The sequence below is a fragment of the Plecotus auritus genome (assembly GCF_963455305.1).
Source record: "Plecotus auritus genome assembly, chromosome: 8".
NCBI lineage: Eukaryota > Metazoa > Chordata > Mammalia > Chiroptera > Vespertilionidae > Plecotus > Plecotus auritus.
The window spans coordinates 111,037,421-111,056,314 of NC_137782.1; the positions used below are offsets into that span (position 1 = coordinate 111,037,421).

The following is an 18,894-nucleotide window of genomic DNA, read 5'->3' on the forward strand; positions in this document are numbered from 1 at the left end:
GTGGGTAGCAGTGCTCTGCAAGCACCGGAGTAGGTGCTGGATAAACGTCAGCTACCAAGTTACCACTAAATTGTAATTGTTACAGGAGAAAGGACCCTCCTCCGTGCGCAATAAATGCTTTGGGTATAACAGCCAGCGCCAGCCTCCTCGGGGACTGCGCGATCACAAAGGAGCGAAGGAGCGTGGTCGGAGGTGCTGGCAGTCGGGAAGACGTCTTCCTGGGCAGGTGAACTCGTGCCCCCCCACCCCTTGACTTCACCCGCTTCCCCTTTAAGAGCGATGCCTTGACGTTATCTCCACACAGCGCAACCTACCTTGGAAGCGCCCATCAGGCCTCCCGGGCGACCGCAATTGGCTGGTGGGCCCGCGGCGGCACCGCCCCTTGGTCCCGTTGCCCTGGCGCGGGCGGTCAATCGCCCAGGTGGGAGCGGCGATTGGCCGCAGGCGCGCCCTCTCCGGAGGGGCGCGTAGTCTGCGCTCTGGGGGGAAGGGCGCGGCGCCGCGTCTGGAGCCCCGCGGTCCGGTCCTCGCGCCCGCCCGCCCGCCCGCGGGTCCCTCCTGCCCCTGCCTGCAAGGGCAGGGCCGCCCGCGCCATGGAGTCCTACGACATCATCGCCAACCAGCCCGTGGTCATCGACAACGTGAGACCCGGCAGCTGGGGGGAAGGCGGGCGCCCCGCCCCCGGGTCACACGCGGCGCTGGGAGGGACCCCGCCCGTCTGGACTCGTCCTCTGCGCGTAGTCCGCCGGGGGCCGCGCGCTGCTTGGCCTTGGAGCCAGGGCCTTGGGGCCAACCGTGCCCGAGCCCTGCCCTAGCCGCGTGATGAGCTTCTGGGGAGGGCAGGAGTGACAGCGGCGGCCCTGCGGGGCCACCCCAGCCCCTTGGCCCCTCCGTCCACCCCCCAGGGTAGAGAAAGATGCTTGGCCCCTTTGCACACTGATGGCCCCTTTTGAAGGGGGTTGGTCTGGGGACTTTACCACTGTGCTTCCCAAGGGGCTGCACCCAGGCAGGACCTTCCGAGCGAACAGGCCCTCCTGCTCTCTCCCCGGGACTGGGAGACATGCAGGTTCGGGTCTGCCACCCATAGGTCCACCACCACCTGGTTGGCTGCTGGCTACTTTGATCTTCTCTGAAGAGCGGAGCAGAACTGCCACACCTGGCAGGCGCGGAGAGAGTTCAGGACCCCTCCTCCCAGGACCCCTCCTCCCTGGGCCCATAACCAGTTGGGATAATTGTTCCGGAGCCTCACAGGAGAGATGCCTGGCTTTCCTGTGTCTTGTCCTACAGCTCTGGAGCTCAGCATGCCAGCTGCCCTCTGAGGATTTCTGGCCTCAAATTTCTGGTCCATAGTAAGAAAATGAGTGGCTCTGGTATCTGCCTCTGGTGTGTGAGCCTTGGAGTTTTTTGTAGTGATTCCCTTCTCTTTCTCCCTCCCGCATGACCCCATGTCATCCCTGAGTGGCTCTTTTTTGGAGTTCCCATGTGGGCTCCCTGAGCCACAGCAAAGGATGTTTAATAAGGCTAAAACGCAGCTTAGGGATGCCCCCAGCAGGCTACAGGAAGGACCAGGCCACTTCCCTTCTTGGGGTAATAATTCACTCAGGCTAATCAACATGCTTCTGAATTCAGAGAGCGACCTGCATGGTCCCTCTGGGCTTCTAGCTTCTCTGTAACTTGGGCATGTTGATTCCTGCATCGCAGACCCGAAGTGTTGTGATGAAGATGTGTGTGAAGAGGGCTTGGGGAGGGGTTCTAGAGGCCCCGTCCTGGCTGGAGCAGGGGCAGCACAAGTTCTTTGTCTGCAGTCTCTAGGAAAACCACTGGAGAGATGCAGTTTCCTAGGCACCCAGTGGTCTTTCCTGTGGGCCTGTCTACTGGGAGAGAGGGGCCAGGGGCTCTTGGAAGAAACTATGCTCAGGGGTTGCTTCTAGCTGGCTTTCAGGATAGCTTTGCCCGGGATCCCTCTTGCCGGAGCTGCCCTGGAGCCTGCGGAGGTGGATGGACTTTGATGGGCTCTCAGTCTCCTGTTGGCTCTCTGGGCTGGATAGTTCTTGGTTGTGAGGGGCTGGCTTGTGCACCATAGGGTGTTTAGCAGCATCCCTGACCTCTACCCAGTAGATGCCAATAGCATCCCTACAGACATTGTCAAATGTAGGAGGAAGGGATGTAGAATTGCCCCCCACACACTGTTTTGAGCCACTGGTGTACTTGTAAATGACCTTGCCCTCCCTCCAGGCAGGATCTCGGCAGCCTGCTCTCCACTGTAGGGCACTGCCTTAATTTGGAGGTGAATGCAGACAGCTAAACAGTGTTTTTCCTTGCAGGGCTCTGGGGTGATCAAGGCTGGCTTTGCAGGAGATCAGATTCCCAAATACTGTTTCCCAAACTAGTAAGTGTTCAGGCAGCAGCCCTAACCTTTTTGTTTGCTTCCCAGGAGAACAGGATCCTGAGTCTTTGAGGCCAACCTTGCCCCCTCCCCCTGGGAAAACACCAGATTTGTGAGGCTGATACTGTTGAGGGCTCTGGAAGGGGCAGACAGCTGCTCTGGGCTTCCCCCTCCTTTTTGGAGTCTGATTTTGGTCCCTCACTGAACGGGGAGACGCGCCAGCATTCCCCTGGGGACAGGGCGTGGTAGCAGCAGCTACAATAAAAGCGAGAAGATTCCCAGAGAAAGACCTGAACTCAGAGTGGGGAGAGTGGGGATTACTGCACAGCCACTTCTTCCTCCCAGGAGAGGTTTTCTTTGGGGCTTATTTATTTTCAGACTTTAGAAAATACTTTCTCAGAGGAGGTGAAACCTGGAGAAAGCTTGGGGTTCACCTTTGGCTACTCCAGTCCATTGGGAAGTTTTCCCTCAGCAGTGTCACCTCGCAAATCCTAGAGGCTTTAGAGTGATTAGCCTAAGCCTGGGGCGGGCGGGGGGGGGGGGGGTTGGCTCTCCTTTCTGAAACCCGCTTGGGTGTAATTAAGGTTCCTGTTGTGCAGGGAACTTGGGTCAAATTTTGGAATCTCTATTCTGGAAGCCCCGGCAGTGGGAAAGGGGCAGAATCCACTGAGCGGGAGGCGGGTACACAGGGAGCACCACCCAGCTTCCTGGGCCATCCTCCCTCGTCCTCCTGACATCGAGAGCACAGGCTGAGTCACTGGCTGCGGAAGCCAACTCCTGCAGAATAGGCCATGGAGGGCTGATGCTCCAGAGCTCAGCCCTCTATGGGAGGGCCACCTTTTCTTCTGACCCTGAGCTTCCTGTCCTGCTAAGGCCTGCTCTGTAGTCCCATATCCCAGACCCCTGGCTTCTGACCTTTGCTCCATTGCCACATTCTAGTGCTTTAGAGTAAGTTACTCTTGACCACCGGAGTTGGGTTTGGTTTTCCAGCTGTGTCCCTGCCTGCCTCACTGACTACCTCTCCCCGCAGTGTCGGGCGCCCAAAGCACATGCGGGTGATGGCTGGAGCCCTGGAAGGGGACCTCTTCATTGGACCAAAAGCAGAGGTAATGTGGAACCTGCGTTTCCCTGGGTTTGGGGTCTTCATGGTCCCGGGAGCATGTCTGGAGGCAGAGCTATCCTGCAGAGGCCCCTGAGACTGCTCTCTGGGCACGTGCCAGATGCCCCTGGACTCTCCAGGCTTTAGCTCTGTACCCCACCCCCAGAGCAGTGGCTCCTAGGGGTGGGGTATAGTTAAACACTCATGCCCTGTCTTTTGGAAGCTGCAGAGGAAAGAACTGATTAAAAAGTGACTTGAGAGTCTGAATTACCCAGACTTGATAACTGATCCCAACGAGAGCTGTGGAGCCACCTCTTGCACCCCAGCTGGAGTGACTTGCAGGGGCCACATGGCCAGAGAGGCCCTCAGGAGGAACGAATGTGGAGCGGGGGTGGGGGGTGGGGGCGGGGGGATTATAAGCAAGTGCAGATTAGGCACCTGGGCAACACTGTGGGGTGCCAGGATCTGGGAGCACAATAGGGGCTCTCAGGAGATGGGTCAATAGGAAAGAGCAAAGTGGTGCTTGGCAAGAAGGGACATAGGGACATTGAAGGACAGCCCATGCAGGAGATGTGAGCACTGGCAGGGGAACTGGGAGAAGGGGGGGGGGGGGTGACAGGTGACCACAGAGGGGACTGTACAGGCGCCGATGGGAGCAGTAGCCATGTGTGGGGAGAAGAGAAGACGTGCTGGCCTGAGTATAGAGAAGCATGCCAGGGGAGGAGGCCAAGGGCCTGGAGGGTGGGAGGAAGCACGTCACCACCCTTCCTGTCCCTGGCCAGGTGAGGCTGGCTGGGCTCTGAGAGCCTGAGAGGCTGCCAGACAAGCGAGCCACAGTGCATGGGGACACGCAGGACGCAGCGGTGGTTCTACTCTGGGCAGGTGAAGGCAGAAAGCAGTGGCTGGGTGTGGGGCCTGGGGCCTGGAGCCACACTGCCTCCCTACCCCTCCTGCGCAGGAGCACCGCGGGCTGCTGGCTCTGCGCTACCCCATGGAGCACGGCGTGGTGCGGGACTGGAATGACATGGAGCGCATCTGGCAGTATGTCTACTCCAAGGACCAGCTGCAGACTTTCTCCGAGGAGGTGTGGCAGCCAGGCCTCCCCCAGGCTCCGAATCCCCTCGCTGTGCCCTCCCTGCTGTGCTCCCTCTGGGTCAGGCTCCCACATTTCCTGCGTTTTGCTGGGGCCTGCCGCCTCTTCACTGTGTGGGGGGCACAACAGTCAGTGGCAGCCAAGCAGAAACTTCCCGAGAGAGCGGGCTGTGTGGAAGAATAACTGCCAGCAGGTGACAGGACAGTGTCCTTGAGAAGGACATGCACTCACTGCGGGTACAGGGGGCGGGGGAGGAGGGTTCCTCTGGAAAGATCCTTTTAGGACCTAGTATGCCGGTTGTGTACACGCCCACAGCTCTGCTGTCTCTTGTAGCATCCTGTTCTCCTAACGGAAGCCCCGCTCAACCCGAGTAAGAACCGGGAGAAGGCAGCAGAGGTGTTCTTCGAGACCTTCAATGTGCCGGCACTGTTCATCTCCATGCAGGCCGTACTCAGCCTGTGAGTGGTCCCTGGGTCCCATCCTCCCTGGGGCCGTCCTGCTTGAGGTGACCAGATGTCTGCTCTCTCTGTAGAAACAGCCCCTGATGATGAGTCCTCTGGGGAGTTCCTTGGGCAGTTGTCCTAGGGTTCCTTCGGGGGTGGGAGGCCCAGGCCTTACTGGCTGAGGCAAGGGGATGCTGACCTGCTGACAGGTATGCAACAGGACGCACGACAGGAGTGGTGTTAGACTCGGGGGACGGGGTCACCCATGCTGTCCCTATCTATGAGGGCTTTGCCATGCCGCATTCCATCATGCGGGTGGACATAGCTGGCCGTGACGTCTCCCGCTATCTCCGGCTGCTGCTGCGTAAGGAAGGCTTCGACTTTCACACCTCAGCGGAGTTTGAGGTTGTTCGGACCATCAAAGAGGTGACGAAGGGCAGAAGGTTGTGGAGTGATAGGGGAGGAGGGCGAATGGCAGGGGAGTAGGGCAGGACCAAGGCTTGAAGTCGAGCCTGGGTGTGGGTATCCCAGTCACAGCCTTTGAAGGTGTGCCCCTGCTCCCCATGCCTTGCAGAGAGCCTGCTACCTGTCCATCAACCCACAGAAGGATGAAGCTCTGGAGACAGAGAAGGTGCAGTACACCTTGCCTGATGGCAGCATGCTTGATGTAAGTCACCAGGCCTGGCCCTGGGTGGCAGGGTGCTGCTGGGACCTGGAGGAAGAGGCCTGTACCTCAATCTTATGTTCCCAAGGTGGGGCCAGCACGATTCCGGGCCCCCGAACTGCTGTTCCAGCCAGACCTGGTAGGGGACGAGAGCGAGGGACTCCACGAGGTGCTGGCCTTCGCCATCCACAAGTCGGACCTGGACCTCCGCCGGACGCTGTTCGCCAACATCGTGCTTTCAGGAGGCTCCACACTGTTCAAAGGTGCCCTGACCTGGGAGGTGGTGGTGGGACTCCGGAGCCAAGGGCAGCTGGGCCTTCTCCTGTATCCCACTCCCTGAAGCCTGGGACATGGGCCCTTTCCTGTTGGCGTTTTGGTGCTCAGTGAGCAATATTTTTTAAAAGAGTAAGATTTAAAATTACATTTATTCACTTCATAAGTAGGTGATGAGTTTATATGAGATGTAAATGTGTTAGATGAAGTGTCCTTTCCCCATTGTCCTAGTCACTCCTTCCCTCCACACAGGATTTGCTGGTTTCTCAGGCAACTGTCGGCTACCTTCCTGCACATATAAACAAATGTGCATCAACCCCACATACACTCAAACTGCATGTTCTGCACGTCCCAACCCTGTATGGCTCACCTAGCATATTATCTGGAAGGTCTTTTCCTATCCATGTAAGTTCATTTATATGTCCGTGTGGTGTTTCACTGGACGGATGTGCCACACGGCCATTGTCCTGCTGATGGCCTTTTGAGAGAGTTGCAGTCCCTTCTAGTCTCAGATGTGCACTGTCATTTCACGTGGTGAGAACAGACCGACAGGGTAAATCCTAGAGAACAGTCAGGGCGGGTGTGCCTTTGTTATTGGTGGGTGCTGCCCGTTTCCCTCCTCGGAGCTTGTGCCCACCGCCTGCCTGACACTGTGTGTGATCTCTGCCCACATGATGAGCAGAATGGCATGTTTTCTCCTGATTTGTCATTTGCCTTTGACTTTGCTTCTGGTGGGTTTTGACTGCTGGAGCATTGGGTGAGGAAAAATGTGGGGGCCAGCAGAGCCAGTTGACATGGGGTTCTAGCTCATGTCACCTCTCTTTGTTAGTTGGGTCACTTGCAGGCCTGGGGCTGGGTCTTTTCTGCTCTTAGAGTGGCTCGCGCCTACCCTTAATGCTGAAGGAAGGCGGCGACTGGGGGGCACCAGGCTGGATATAGGAGAGCTAGTGGTAAGAGGGCCAGAAGTGAACCCCAGGCTAGCCAGCCTTGTGTTCACAGGCTTTGGCGACCGATTACTAAGTGAAGTGAAGAAGCTTGCCCCAAAGGACGTCAAAATCAAGGTGAGGTTGTGGAGCGTGCCTGTGGTGCATGGGGTGCTGGGCAGCCCTGACTGGGAGAAGAGGGCACCTATTGCCTCCGGGGGCCTCTCATTTCCAGCCCAGCCGCTGCTCCCATTTGCCCGTTCCCCCTGCTCCCGGCTCATGTACTTGCTGTCTGGCCTCGGGAATCGCCCCAGGCTGGGACGGGCTGCTGCGTGGGGACAGGCAGTTACGTGTTGCTTGCTCCCTCTAGATCTCGGCCCCTCAGGAGCGGCTGTACTCCACGTGGATCGGGTGAGGCAGGGCTCCCAGGGAGGGCTCGGGAGGAAACCATTAGGCCCTGGACACTTCTCCCAGGGTAGCCAGGCCAGGAGGAGGTGGGTGGATTTCCTCCCAGGTGAAGGAAACAGCTCTGAGTGCCCAGGGAGGGTGGCTCTCCCCAAGAACACCACCTTCCCTCCTCACAGTGGCTCCATCCTGGCCTCGCTGGACACTTTTAAGAAGATGTGGGTCTCCAAGAAAGAGTACGAAGAGGATGGCACTCGTGCTATTCATCGCAAAACCTTCTAGTGCCCAAGGAGAAGGGGCAGCATGTTGGGAGAATGGGAGGAAAGGGAAGCCAAAGTCTTTGACCCTTTCTGTCCAGACCCCCTGCATGCCCCGACCCCGGGCAGGTGGTGCAGCAGCACTTCCCTGCAGCCCTCCCTACATGCACGCACATACACAGTAAGGTTTAGCTGCATGGATGGGAGTCTGGAATACAGGAATTGAGGAGCCCAGCCTTCGGTGATTCTAGGGGGTCCCCCTTGGCAGGGCCAATCAAGCCTATGGTTTCTGGCTCTAACCCTTGGGGCTGCTTCCCCAAGCTCCAAGGCCAGACACCCAGATGCCCCCATTTCCTCTGACAGTCCCTCCCAGAGCCGGGGTGCCTGTGTAACTGGCCTTGGGAGGTGGGGTAGAAGAGGGGCAGCCAGAGCTCCCACTGATGTATCACTTTCTCATGCCTCATCCTCTTCCTGACCTGACAGGGTAGCTCACAAGGCCAGCTACTCCTAGGCATCCCTAACCTTCGCACTGTCCCCCTATCTTCCTGAGTGGATGCCTTGGTGCAGGCTGAGTACTGGCAGCCTGCCCTCCCCAGTGAGGGGTTCTGGCCACAGTTGGATCCTATAGAGCCAGGGCAGATTACACAAGGGGTTTGGGCAGCCAGTCTGTTACACGCTCCCCTTTAAAGCACTTCATTGACTTGCTGCTCTTCCTCCTTTACCCCAGTACTGGATGGGGAAAGGTTAATGGTCTTCACTGGTTGAGGGGGAGCCACTTAATCAGGAGTCAGACCCAGAGGGGTGAGGGGGCACAATCTTCTCCCATGAAGGTCTTCATTACCCTGGGGCCAGAACCCCACTGCCCCCTCCCAGATATGTATAATAATTTAACACAGTTGCCTGAAAAAAAAAAACATTTTTTTGTAAAGCATTATAGTAATAATTATGGACAAGGCCCAGTGTGTGGCTGTTTTCTTGTGGTTCTTGTGCTGCTGTTTGCTTCCCCACCCCTGGGGACTCTGAGAGAAAGGACAGGCATGGTGCAGTATGCACTGGCTCTCGTTCAGAAGCCTGAGGGTTTTAGTGGTTGGTGGGGCAACGTGGCCGTGAGGCCCCAGGAGGCTGGGCTCTCAGCCTGGAGGCAGAATTCCCCAGCCTCATTACCCATCCTCCGGAGCAGCAAGACCAGGCTGCCTTCCTCTGCCTGTTCCTGGACAGGGCCTCCTGGCAAGTGGGGCGCAGGCTGTGTCTTTGCGTCCTACCTGTTGGAACACCTCTGCTGCCCCACTCACGTGTGGCTATGGCTGACAGACCAGCAATGATGCAGGCAGAGTTCAGACAAGTCAGGAAGGAGAGTGATAGGGGAGATGGCAGAGGTGGTGTCGATGAGCTGGGCTCTGAAGGTAGAAGCTGAGGCCAGGAAGGTGGTGGAAGGAGCAGTGAGAAACAAGTCCGGAGTGTCTGCCCTTCAAGTATTTGAACACCCGCAGTATGCCCAGGAAGGGGGCTGTGTTTGGGGTCAATGGTAAACATCTTTGCCAAAAAAACACAGGTCGGGAGGAAGAACAGGCTATTTCAGTACAGAGTTGTAGGGCCAACCGGAGGGGCATCTAGCCCAGCAGTGGGGCAGGCTGGCTTGTGTGGGTCCAGGAGTTAACCAGGTGTGGGAGGGTGTTCCAGGCAGAGGTAAGAGCTCAAGGAGATGCCTGGGACTGGTGGGCTGGACAGAAGGGCATAGACCTGAGTGAGTCAAGTCAGCAGGGAAGGGAAAGTGGTCTCTGGCTAGAATGCAAGGTAGACCAAAAAGGGAGGTTGGGGCCAGCATATGGAGGGCCTGGAGGAGGGGGGTTAGCTGTGTCCTGGCTGACGGGCAGCCTGCCACAGGAGCATGGTTATCATTGCTGTGTGTGGAAGGCAATGGAGTTAGTAGAGCTAAGGGAGGGCCCAGAACTGAGATCATGTGTAAGGGGAGAGATTACTCTGTCTGGCCGGTCTTCACAGGGTATTTTGTGAGGCTTTGTGGTCAGGGAGCAGTTAAGCCCATACCTGCCTTCAAGGGGGAAACGGAATTTACAGAGAACCCTTTGGGGTTCTGTTCATGTACCATTTTCTCCCAACCATACAAGTTGGAGCCCTATTACATTGAGTCCTGCCTCCCCTTACCTCCACATTCTGTCAGTTACCAGTTCTGTTGGTTCTGTGGTACCTTTCCTCCCCATCATTTCTTTCCCATGATGGCCACACCACTCTGGCTCAAGACCACAGCTCCACTTTCCCTAGCCATCTATTTGCTCTTGGAGCTGAAGCCCAGATAGCCTTGGTTCTGCCACTTCCTAATCCACAATGTCAAGCAGTTCTCTGCTGCCTGTTGAAATCACCTTCATGAACTACCCATTGTTGATTTTAGTTTAGGCCCTTTAGGATCTGTCTCTTCCCCATTTTAGGCTTCCATATAACCACGCCCTGCTTTGCCTGCCAGGCTCTACTCATGCTGTTCTCTGCTGGGAGTGACTTTCCCATCTGTCTGGAAATCCCATCCTTTAAGCCAAGCACTATGCAGCATCCCCCTCCTCCCTCTTGGCAGGGATGGTGTGCTTAGAGCTCTGGCCCTGCTGGAACAAAATGACAGATGAGAAGGTGGTAAGGCTAGAATGAACCTTATGGTGTTGGGAATGGGGGTGTATGGATTCCTAAATACATACAGATAGATACTGAAATAAATATGCCTCTGTGTATGACCACTAGGGTTAGAAATATTTGTATATGTCCTAGCCCTGACTGCTCAGAGGGCCTAGAGGCAGTGACACCCAGTAGCAATGAGCACATATAGTGTCCAAATCTCGTTTTCTAAATACTATTCTTCAATAAAAGGAACCAGAGCTCCTTGGGGAAATTCTGATCTGAAGCAGAGAGAATATAAAATGAGTCTGGAATACCTTATGGTACCATAAAATAAGAATGTGCTCAAAAAAGGAAGGATGCTTGTCTTGACACAGGAACCAACCTGAAGGAGCACCCAGTGACCCAGTGGTCAAATCTGCAATGAATTATAAGCCGTAGAATACGATCATGAGTACATTCTGACATAGATTTATACGTGGGGGAGAGGGGACAGTTCTTCCTTACAGTAAAATTGCAAGTAATGTTTACTGATCTATTAGTGCCATAAAGAAATGACACAATAGTTTAAAGCAACATAAATACAGTTCTATAGAAGTTTGACATAGCCCTGGGTGGTTAGCTCAGTTGGTTAGAGCAGTGGTCAGCAAACTGCGGCTTGCGAGCCACATGCGGCTCGTGAGCCGCGGTTTGCTGCTCTGTTGACTAATGAGTTTGCTGACCACTGGGTTAGAGCATTGTCCCGATACACTAAAGTTGCAGGTTGATCCCCATGTCAGGGCACATATGAGGATCAAAGAATGAATGCATAAGTAAGTGGAACAAATCAGTTGCTCATGCAAATCAATAAATAAACGTAAAAAAAAAAAAAAAAGTCTGACATGGGTCTCACTTATGCTGAAACCAAGGTGTCAGAATTCTTTCCCAGCTGGTGGAGGCTACCTGCATTTCTTGGCCTGTGGCCCCCTTCTTCAATCTTCAAACCAGCAACACTGTACCTCTCTATTCTTCCAGTTACATCCTTCTCTGACTCCTGCCACCCCTGTAATTACTGGGCCACCCAGACAACCAGGGTAATCTCTATTTTAAGGTCAGGCGATTAAGCAACCTTCATTCCATCCGCTGCCTTAATAACCTTTCGCTACCGAACCTAACATTCCGTTTCTAAGCATTAGGACATGCACATCTTGGGTAAAGAGAGGCTGTTACTCTGCCTACCACCACCTGGATATGTACTGGAGACTTTTCTTTATTTAGAGAGCATAAAGAAGCAAAGTGGGCTTTGAGAATAGGGAGGGAGAAGGCAGATCGATTAATGATATATGAAGTCATTTAAGGTGGGAATGGTAGAGGTAGATTTAATAGATGGCTACCCAAGTGTTCCCTTTCCCACAGGGAGGGGTCTTTAATGGCAGATAAATGCTTGCTCATTTCCTGGAAATGAGATGACTGATAACAAGGAATGGAAGCAATAGTTGTGACCATACCTTGAAGAGGAGACAACACAAGCTTGGGGGAAGCGGGCTTTTCTCTTTGACTCTCATTAATTCAAGTGAAATATCTAGTTGGAATCAATTTTGTGAGACGGTAACTAAATTTCCTCTGTGGTTAATCCCAACACAAAGTGGAAAGGTACTATTTCCATTTTATAGGTAAGCATAGTTTTTGAAAATTATCCAGTCACAAATATAAAGTGGCTAAATTGGGCTGTCTCTGCTCAACTATTTTTGGTGCTGTTTATTATTATGGCAAAATTCAAACATAAAAGCAGGAAGAACAATGACCTCATACCTACCTAGCTACAAGGGATCAATCACACCCCAAATCACTTCTTCTGTTTTAAAGCTAATCCCAGGCATATTTTACCCCTAAGGATCAGTATGTACCTCAAAAGCATAAAAAACTAACTCCATTAACACCTAAAAATGTAATAAATCCTTAAATATCAAATATCCAGTTTAAAATATTCTAATTTCTTCTTTACAGTTGGTGTGTGTGTTGGTTAATCCTCTCCCAAGGATATTTTTCCAGATTTTTAAGGAGAGTGGGAGAGGGAACGAGAGAAACATCAATGTGAGAGAAACACATTGATTGGTTGCCTCCTGCACGAGCCTGACCAAGGCCCGGGCTGGGAGAAGCCTGCAACTAAGGTACATGCCCTTGACTAGAATCAAACCTGGGATCCTTTGGTCCACAGGCTGACGCTCTATCACTGAACCAAACCTGCTAGGGCTATAGTTGGTTTTTAAAATCAAGATCCAAACAAGGTTCGCCACTGTTCTTGCTCTCTCTCTTACATCCATTTTATTCCGTAGGTTCTCCCTTTTTTTTCCCCTTTCCTTGCAATGTGTTTGTTGACAAAACCTGGTCATTGGTTTCTAGAATTGTCCCATATTCTGGATTTTACTGATTGTATCCCCCAATAACTGGGCTCTGAACCTGGGTCCCTCAAAACTTCAAAGCCCCCCAAAAATCTCCTTAAATGTCACCCTTTCTAACAATACTATGAGGACTTAACATCTGCCAGATTCTTAATAAATGTTATTCTGACACCTGGCAAGGTATTTATCTTTTTTTGTGGATATAACATACCCTGAAGAACATGTACCCAGTGACAAAGTTAAATAATGGAGCTAATATTACAAGTCCAGTCAGCCCGACTCCACAGCACATGCTTTCCCCCGTACAAGGACGTTCCAATCATGGCATTATGGGATTGTCAGTCTCAGTGTACATGAGTGGATGGCAAGCTAATAGTAACAGATAGAAGAATTACCCATATCTCGCAAAAAACAGGAAAGAAATAAGACCAGCCAACTGTGGGAGGAGCCAAAGCAATGGCTAGTCTTTATCGGAAAAAAGAAACTTTACAGCACATTTTGAGTGAGTTAGTGCAGGGGCTCAGTGGGACAACTGATGGGGCACCAGCTTATAATGGGTTCCACAGCTAGGGCATCGCTGGGTCTCGCCTTTGTGCACCCAGAACCAGATGACAGCACTGTTGTCCTCTTCACCTAAAAGGAAAAAGTGGTTGAAGGGCATCTAGTCTAGAAGAGACTTGCAATATGAATCTCTTTTCCTCAGACACCTGAGACACAAAGTTATGGTTGACACCTTGAGATCAGTTCAAGGTATCCTCCCATTTTCCAGACGAAGAAACAGGCCTGAGTTTACCTGTAGGTAAACTGACCATATATATCAGAGTCAGTATAGATTCTAACAGTTCCCCTGTCTATGTAGAATCCCAAAGCAGGGTCAATCTGATATGCAACCCTACTGCCTAAAATGATATCTAGCAAAGAGCAAGTACAATAAATATTTTCTGGATGAATACGCCTTCATGTTGCATCTCCAATGAGCCAGTATTAGATACTCTATGCCATTGATAGTAAGGATGACCTACTCAGGTATAATGAGGTTTGAGAGGGCCAGGACCCTTAGAACAACTTTTTTACAAACATATCCTCTTTACACATCTACAGTCACACAAAAGATTTGAAGCAGTTTACGGACATCCTGTAGAATAGGGCATATTAAAAATAAGAAAATAGTGATGAGGTACTTACAAATGCAGCCCACTATTCGCTTGTTGGTGATGGAAGGGACTAAATTAGGGTCTTCCTTGGTCCCTGAAGCCGCCTTTGGGGCTAGCATATTGTATGGGTCCTGAAAAAAAACAAGAATTGAGCCATTATGCCAGAAAACCCCTACTCTAACCAGCGCTACTGTTACCACAGACAGGTTTCCTGGATCAAATGCTCCCAGAGAGGAGAATGCTCTGGTCCCAACCAAGGTCATGAGCTCCAAAGACACAGAAAGAAGTTTCTGCTCACCAGTCCCTTCCGTGCAGCCAACATGACCTCCCGCTCCAGCCCAGTCGCCTGTTCGTCATCAGTAGGAACACCACCTAAAGGAAGAATCGTGAATTTTGATGTCATCTAAAATTATCAAGGCAGAAAATGCATCCAGTTTAAATGAGCTCACAAGCTCCTAAAGGCTACCCATACCCACTGTCTCCTAAGGACCAGAGTCATGATTCCCCACAGTGACAGCACCAGGGAAATATTTTCTTCCTCCAAACACCGAGGCCAATTTTTCGACACACTTTTTCAAAAAGCAGGTAAATCAGAGTCCTGGTGGGGGTCATCCAATTTACAGTGCGGGCGGGTCTGCAGAGAGGCTTAGCCCCCACCCATAGCGCTTGCAGCACCTACCCCCCAAGGTCACCCGGCACCTCCATTTAGGATTCTTTTCCAGTAGGGTCAATTAGGTGGGCTGTTGCAGCGGTGGCCGGGAATAACAGGGAAAGTCGGGCGGAACCTGAGGCCCGCAGGGCTGAGGGGCGGTCACGGGCCCAGAGGAGCTGAATGGCCGCTCCGTTGCGCTGTGCTAGTACCCCACCCCAGGGAGGGACACGGCGCCGGTCCCTGCCGCGTCCGACAGGCCGAGTACCTCCAGACGCCATGGAGCGCACCGAAGCCACCGCATTGGGACCGCGGGCCCTCAGGGCCTGCGCGACCAGCGCTCCCGTTCCGCGAAGTAACCTTGAAGCCATCACGCCCGCTACAACAGCAGCACTTCCGGGACAGGCTCTGGAGACAGGCGGGACTTCCTGGGAGGGTTGCTTCCGCCGTGGCGTCAGTCTTCCGCTTCCGCCCTGCCCCGCGTCCACCGGCCCGCACCTGCCCCACTCACGTGACTGCCGGGGACTAAAAAGAATGCGGATGCCCAGTATTGCCTCGCATTTACCCCATCGCGCCCGCATGGAGGTGTGGGACTCCTCACGGTCTCAGTTCTGGGTGGCGGACTTCGCCTTTCACCAACGCTGGGATTTGGGGCAGCTCTTTTTGCGACGTGGGACCCCGTATCCTCGTAGGTGGAATGCAGCAGCCACACTGGCATTCTTGTGCCTGTTGCCTGATGGTTATAAGCTCTCTAAACGTGGAGGTTGCTATGGGAAGTCATTAAGCCTGCGTCTATCAAGATGCTTGCTGGATCCCAAATGATTTATTTATTTTTTTCTCTTTTATTTTATTTTTAATATATTTTTATTGATTTCAGAGGAAGAGAGAGGGAGAGAGAGAAACATCAATGATGAGAGAGAATCATAGATGGGCTGCCTCCTGCATGCCCCCTACTGGGGATCGAGCTCATAACGCAGGCATGTGTCCTTGACCATAATTAACCCTGGTCCCTTCAGTCCACAATGGATAGGCTGAAGCTCTATCCATTGAGCCAAACTGTTGAGAGTGTTATAGATGTCCCCCTTTCCTCTCCCCCACTGTCCTCTATCCAGTTCCCGCCCCAGGCCTTTACCACCCTACTGTTGGGCCCCAAATTTAGGAGTGGGTTCCTAGGCCCTGTGTTCACTGTTATGCTTGTTCATTGTGATGCTGGTTCTGGCAGTGTGGGAGCCAACGCCAACTTGCTGCTTTGGCCTAGCTCACAAGAACTCAGGCAGAAAAAACCTACCTGCAGTGCTAGCATCAGTCTGCTGTTACAGGGGTGTTGAGGTGGGATCACTGGGTCAAATGGGAGTTCCATTTTTAGTTTTTTGGGGAAACTCCATACTGTTCTCCACAGTGGATGCACCAGTCTGCATTCCCACCAGCAGTGCACGAGGGTTCCTTTTTCTCCGCATCCTGACCAACACTTATAATTTGTTGACTTGTTGATAATAGCCATTCTGACAGGTGTGAGATGGTATCGCATTGTCGTTTTGATTTGCATCTCTGATTATTAGTGACTTTGAGCAGGTTTTCATATGTCTCTTGGCCTTCCTTCTGTCTTCTTTCGAAAAGTGTCTATTTAGATCAGTTGCCCATTTTTTGATTGGGTTGTTTATCTTCTTTTTGTTAAGCTGCATGAGTTCCCTGTAAATGTTGGAGATTAAACCCTTATCATTGATATCATTGGCAAATATGTTCTCCCATGCAGTGGGCTTTCTTGTTGTTTTATTGATGGTTTCCTTTGCTGTGCAAAAGCTTTTTATTTTGATGTAGTCCCATTTGTTTATTTTCTCTTTAGTTTCCATTGCCCTAGGAGCAGTATCAGTGAAGAAATTGCTTTGGCATATGTCAGAGATTTTTCTGCCTATGGATTCCTCTAGTATTTTTATGGTGTCCCGTCGTATGTTTAAGTCCTTTATCCATTTTGAGTTTATTTTTGTGTATGGTGTAAGTTGGTGGTCTAGTTTCATTTTTTTGCAAGTATCTGTCCAATTTTCCCAACACCATTTATTGAAGAGACTGTCTTGACTCCATTGTATGTTCATGCCTCCTTTGTCAAATATTAATTGAGCATAGTGAATTGGGTCAATTTCTGGGTTCCCTATTCTATTCCATTGATCTATATGTCTGTTCTTGTGCCAATACCAGGTAGTTTTGAGAACAGTGGCTTTGTAATACAGCTTGATATCTGTTATTGAGATCCCACCTACTTTGTTCTTCTTTCTCAGGATTGTTGTAGCTATTCGGGGTCTTTTTTTATTCCAGATGAATTTTTGGAAAGTTCATTCTAGGTCTGTGAAATATGCTGTTGGTATTTTAATGGGAAGTGCATTGAATTTATAGATTGTTTTGGGTAGTATGGACATTTTGATGATGTTGATTCTACCAATCCATGAACATGGTATGTTCTTCCATCTGTTTATGTCTTCCTCTATCTCTTTTTTCAGTGTTGTGTAGTTTTCCGCATATAGGTCTTTTACCTCCTTAGTTAAGTTTATTCCTATGTATCTTAATTTTTTTGGTGCAATGGTAAATGGGATTGCTTTTTTAGTCTCTCTTTCTGTAAGTTCATTATTGGTGTATAGAAATGCCGAAGATTTCTTGGCATTAATTTTGTATCCTGCTACATTGCCGAATTTGTTTATTAAGTATAATAATTTTTTGATGGAGTCTTTAGGGTTTTCTATGTACAGTATCATGTCACCTGCAAATAAGGACAGTTTTACTTCTTCTTTTCCAATTTGGATGCCTTTTATTTCTTGTCTGATTGCAATGGCTAGTACTTCCAGCACTATGTTGAACAGGAGTGGTGAGAGTGGGCATCTCTGTCTTGTTCCTGTTCTTAGGGGAAATGGTTTTAGTTTTTGCCCATTGAGTATGATGTTGGCTGTGGGTTTGTCATATATGGCTTTTATTATGTTGAGGTATGATCCTTCTATTCCCACCTTGCTGAGAGTTTTTAATCAAGAAAGGGTGTTTGATTTTGTCAAATGCTTTTCTGCATCAATTGATATGACTATGTGATTTTTATCTCTCAATTTGTTTATGTGATGTATCACATTTATTGACTTGTGGATATTGTACCATCCTTGCATCCCCAGGATAAATCCTACTTGGTCATGGTGTATGACCTTTCTGATGTACTGCTGAATCCGATTTGCTAGGATTTTGTTGAGGATTTTGACATCTATGTTCATGAGGGAAATTGATCTGTAATTCTCTTTCATTGTGTTATCTTTATCTGGTTTTGGTATTAGGGTGATGCTGGCTTCATAGGAGGAGCTTGGAAGTGTTCCTTCCTCTTGAATTTTCTGGAATAGTCTGAGGAGGATAGGTTTTAGTTCTTCCTTGAATGTTTGGTAAAACTCCCCTGTGAAGCCATCTGCTAGCTATAAACTTCCCTCTCAGGACTGCTTTCATTGTGTCCCATAGTATTTGCATTGTTGTGTTTTTATTGTCATTAGTCTCCAGGATGTTTTTAATTTCTTCTTTGATCTCATTGATAACCCAATCATTGTTTAATAGCATACTATTCAGCTTCCAAGTGTTTGAATTGTTTGCAATGTTTTTATCATAGTTTATTTCTAATATTAGGCCATTGTGGTCTGAGAAAATGCTTGATATGATTTCAATCTTTTTGAATTTGGGAGACTTTATTTGTGACCCAATATGTGGTCTATTTTTGAAAATGTCCCATGTAAACTTGAGAAGAACGTGTATTCCGTGGCTTTGGGGTGAAATGCTCTGAAGATGTCAATTAGGTCCATCTGATCTAGTGAGTCATTTAGAATTGCTGTTTATTTGCTGATTTTTTGTCCAGAGGATTTATCCAGTAATGTCAGTGGTGTATTAAAGTCCCCTACTGCCGAAACCAGTTTGGCTCAGTGGATAGAGCGTTGGCCTGCGGACTGAAGGGTCCCGGGTTCGATTCAGGTCAAGGGCATGTACCTTGGTTGCCAGCACATCCCCAGTGGGAGGTGTGCAGGAGGCAGCTGATCGATATTTCTCTCTCATCGTTGTTTCTAGCTCTCTATCCCTCTCCCTTCCTCTCTGTAAAATATCAATAAAATATATTAAAAAATAAAAATTAAAAAATAAAAATAAATAAAGTCCCCTACTATGATTCTATTGTTGTTGATCTCTCCCTTGATATCTTCCAGGGTTTTTTTAATGTATTTGGGTGCTCCTGCATTGGGTGCATATATGTTTATCAGGGTTACATCCTCTTGTTGTATCGATCCCTTTATTATTATGAAGTGGCCTTCTTTATCTCTTGTTATGGCCTTTGAGATCTATTTTGTCAGAAATAAGTACTGCTCCCTCTGCATTTTTTTCATTTCCATTTGCCTGAAAGATGTTTTTCCATCCCTTCACTTTCAGTCTAAGAGTCCCTTTTTCTGAGTTGGGTCTCTTATAGACAGCATATATATGGGTCATGTTTTTTTGTTTGTTTGTTTTTAATATATTTTATTGATTTTTTACAGAGAGGAAGGGAGAAGAATA

At 50.4% G+C, this 18,894-nt stretch overlaps 2 protein-coding genes across 2 annotated transcripts; one reads left to right on the plus strand and one right to left on the minus strand.

Annotated features, from left to right (window-relative positions):
• Window positions 1–380: 380 nt before the first annotated feature.
• On the plus strand, window positions 381–8,498 carry ACTR1B (actin related protein 1B). Its single transcript, XM_080685623.1, has 11 exons — window positions 381–641; window positions 2,325–2,389; window positions 3,417–3,492; window positions 4,444–4,569; window positions 4,912–5,036; window positions 5,231–5,447; window positions 5,596–5,688; window positions 5,774–5,948; window positions 6,958–7,019; window positions 7,252–7,292; window positions 7,466–8,498. Exons 1-11 carry the CDS (start codon window positions 594–596, stop codon window positions 7,566–7,568), a joined length of 1,131 nt encoding a protein of 376 aa, XP_080541749.1. The 5' UTR covers window positions 381–593; the 3' UTR covers window positions 7,569–8,498.
• A 4,482-nt stretch (window positions 8,499–12,980) lies between these two features.
• COX5B (cytochrome c oxidase subunit 5B) lies at window positions 12,981–15,074 on the minus strand. Its single transcript, XM_080685624.1, has 4 exons — window positions 14,615–15,074; window positions 13,996–14,069; window positions 13,729–13,828; window positions 12,981–13,176 (listed from the first exon to the last, which is right to left on the minus strand). The coding sequence occupies exons 1-4, from the start codon at window positions 14,925–14,927 to the stop codon at window positions 13,064–13,066; spliced, it is 600 nt and encodes a 199-aa protein (XP_080541750.1). The 5' UTR covers window positions 14,928–15,074; the 3' UTR covers window positions 12,981–13,063.
• Between the last annotated feature and the right edge of the window lie 3,820 nt (window positions 15,075–18,894).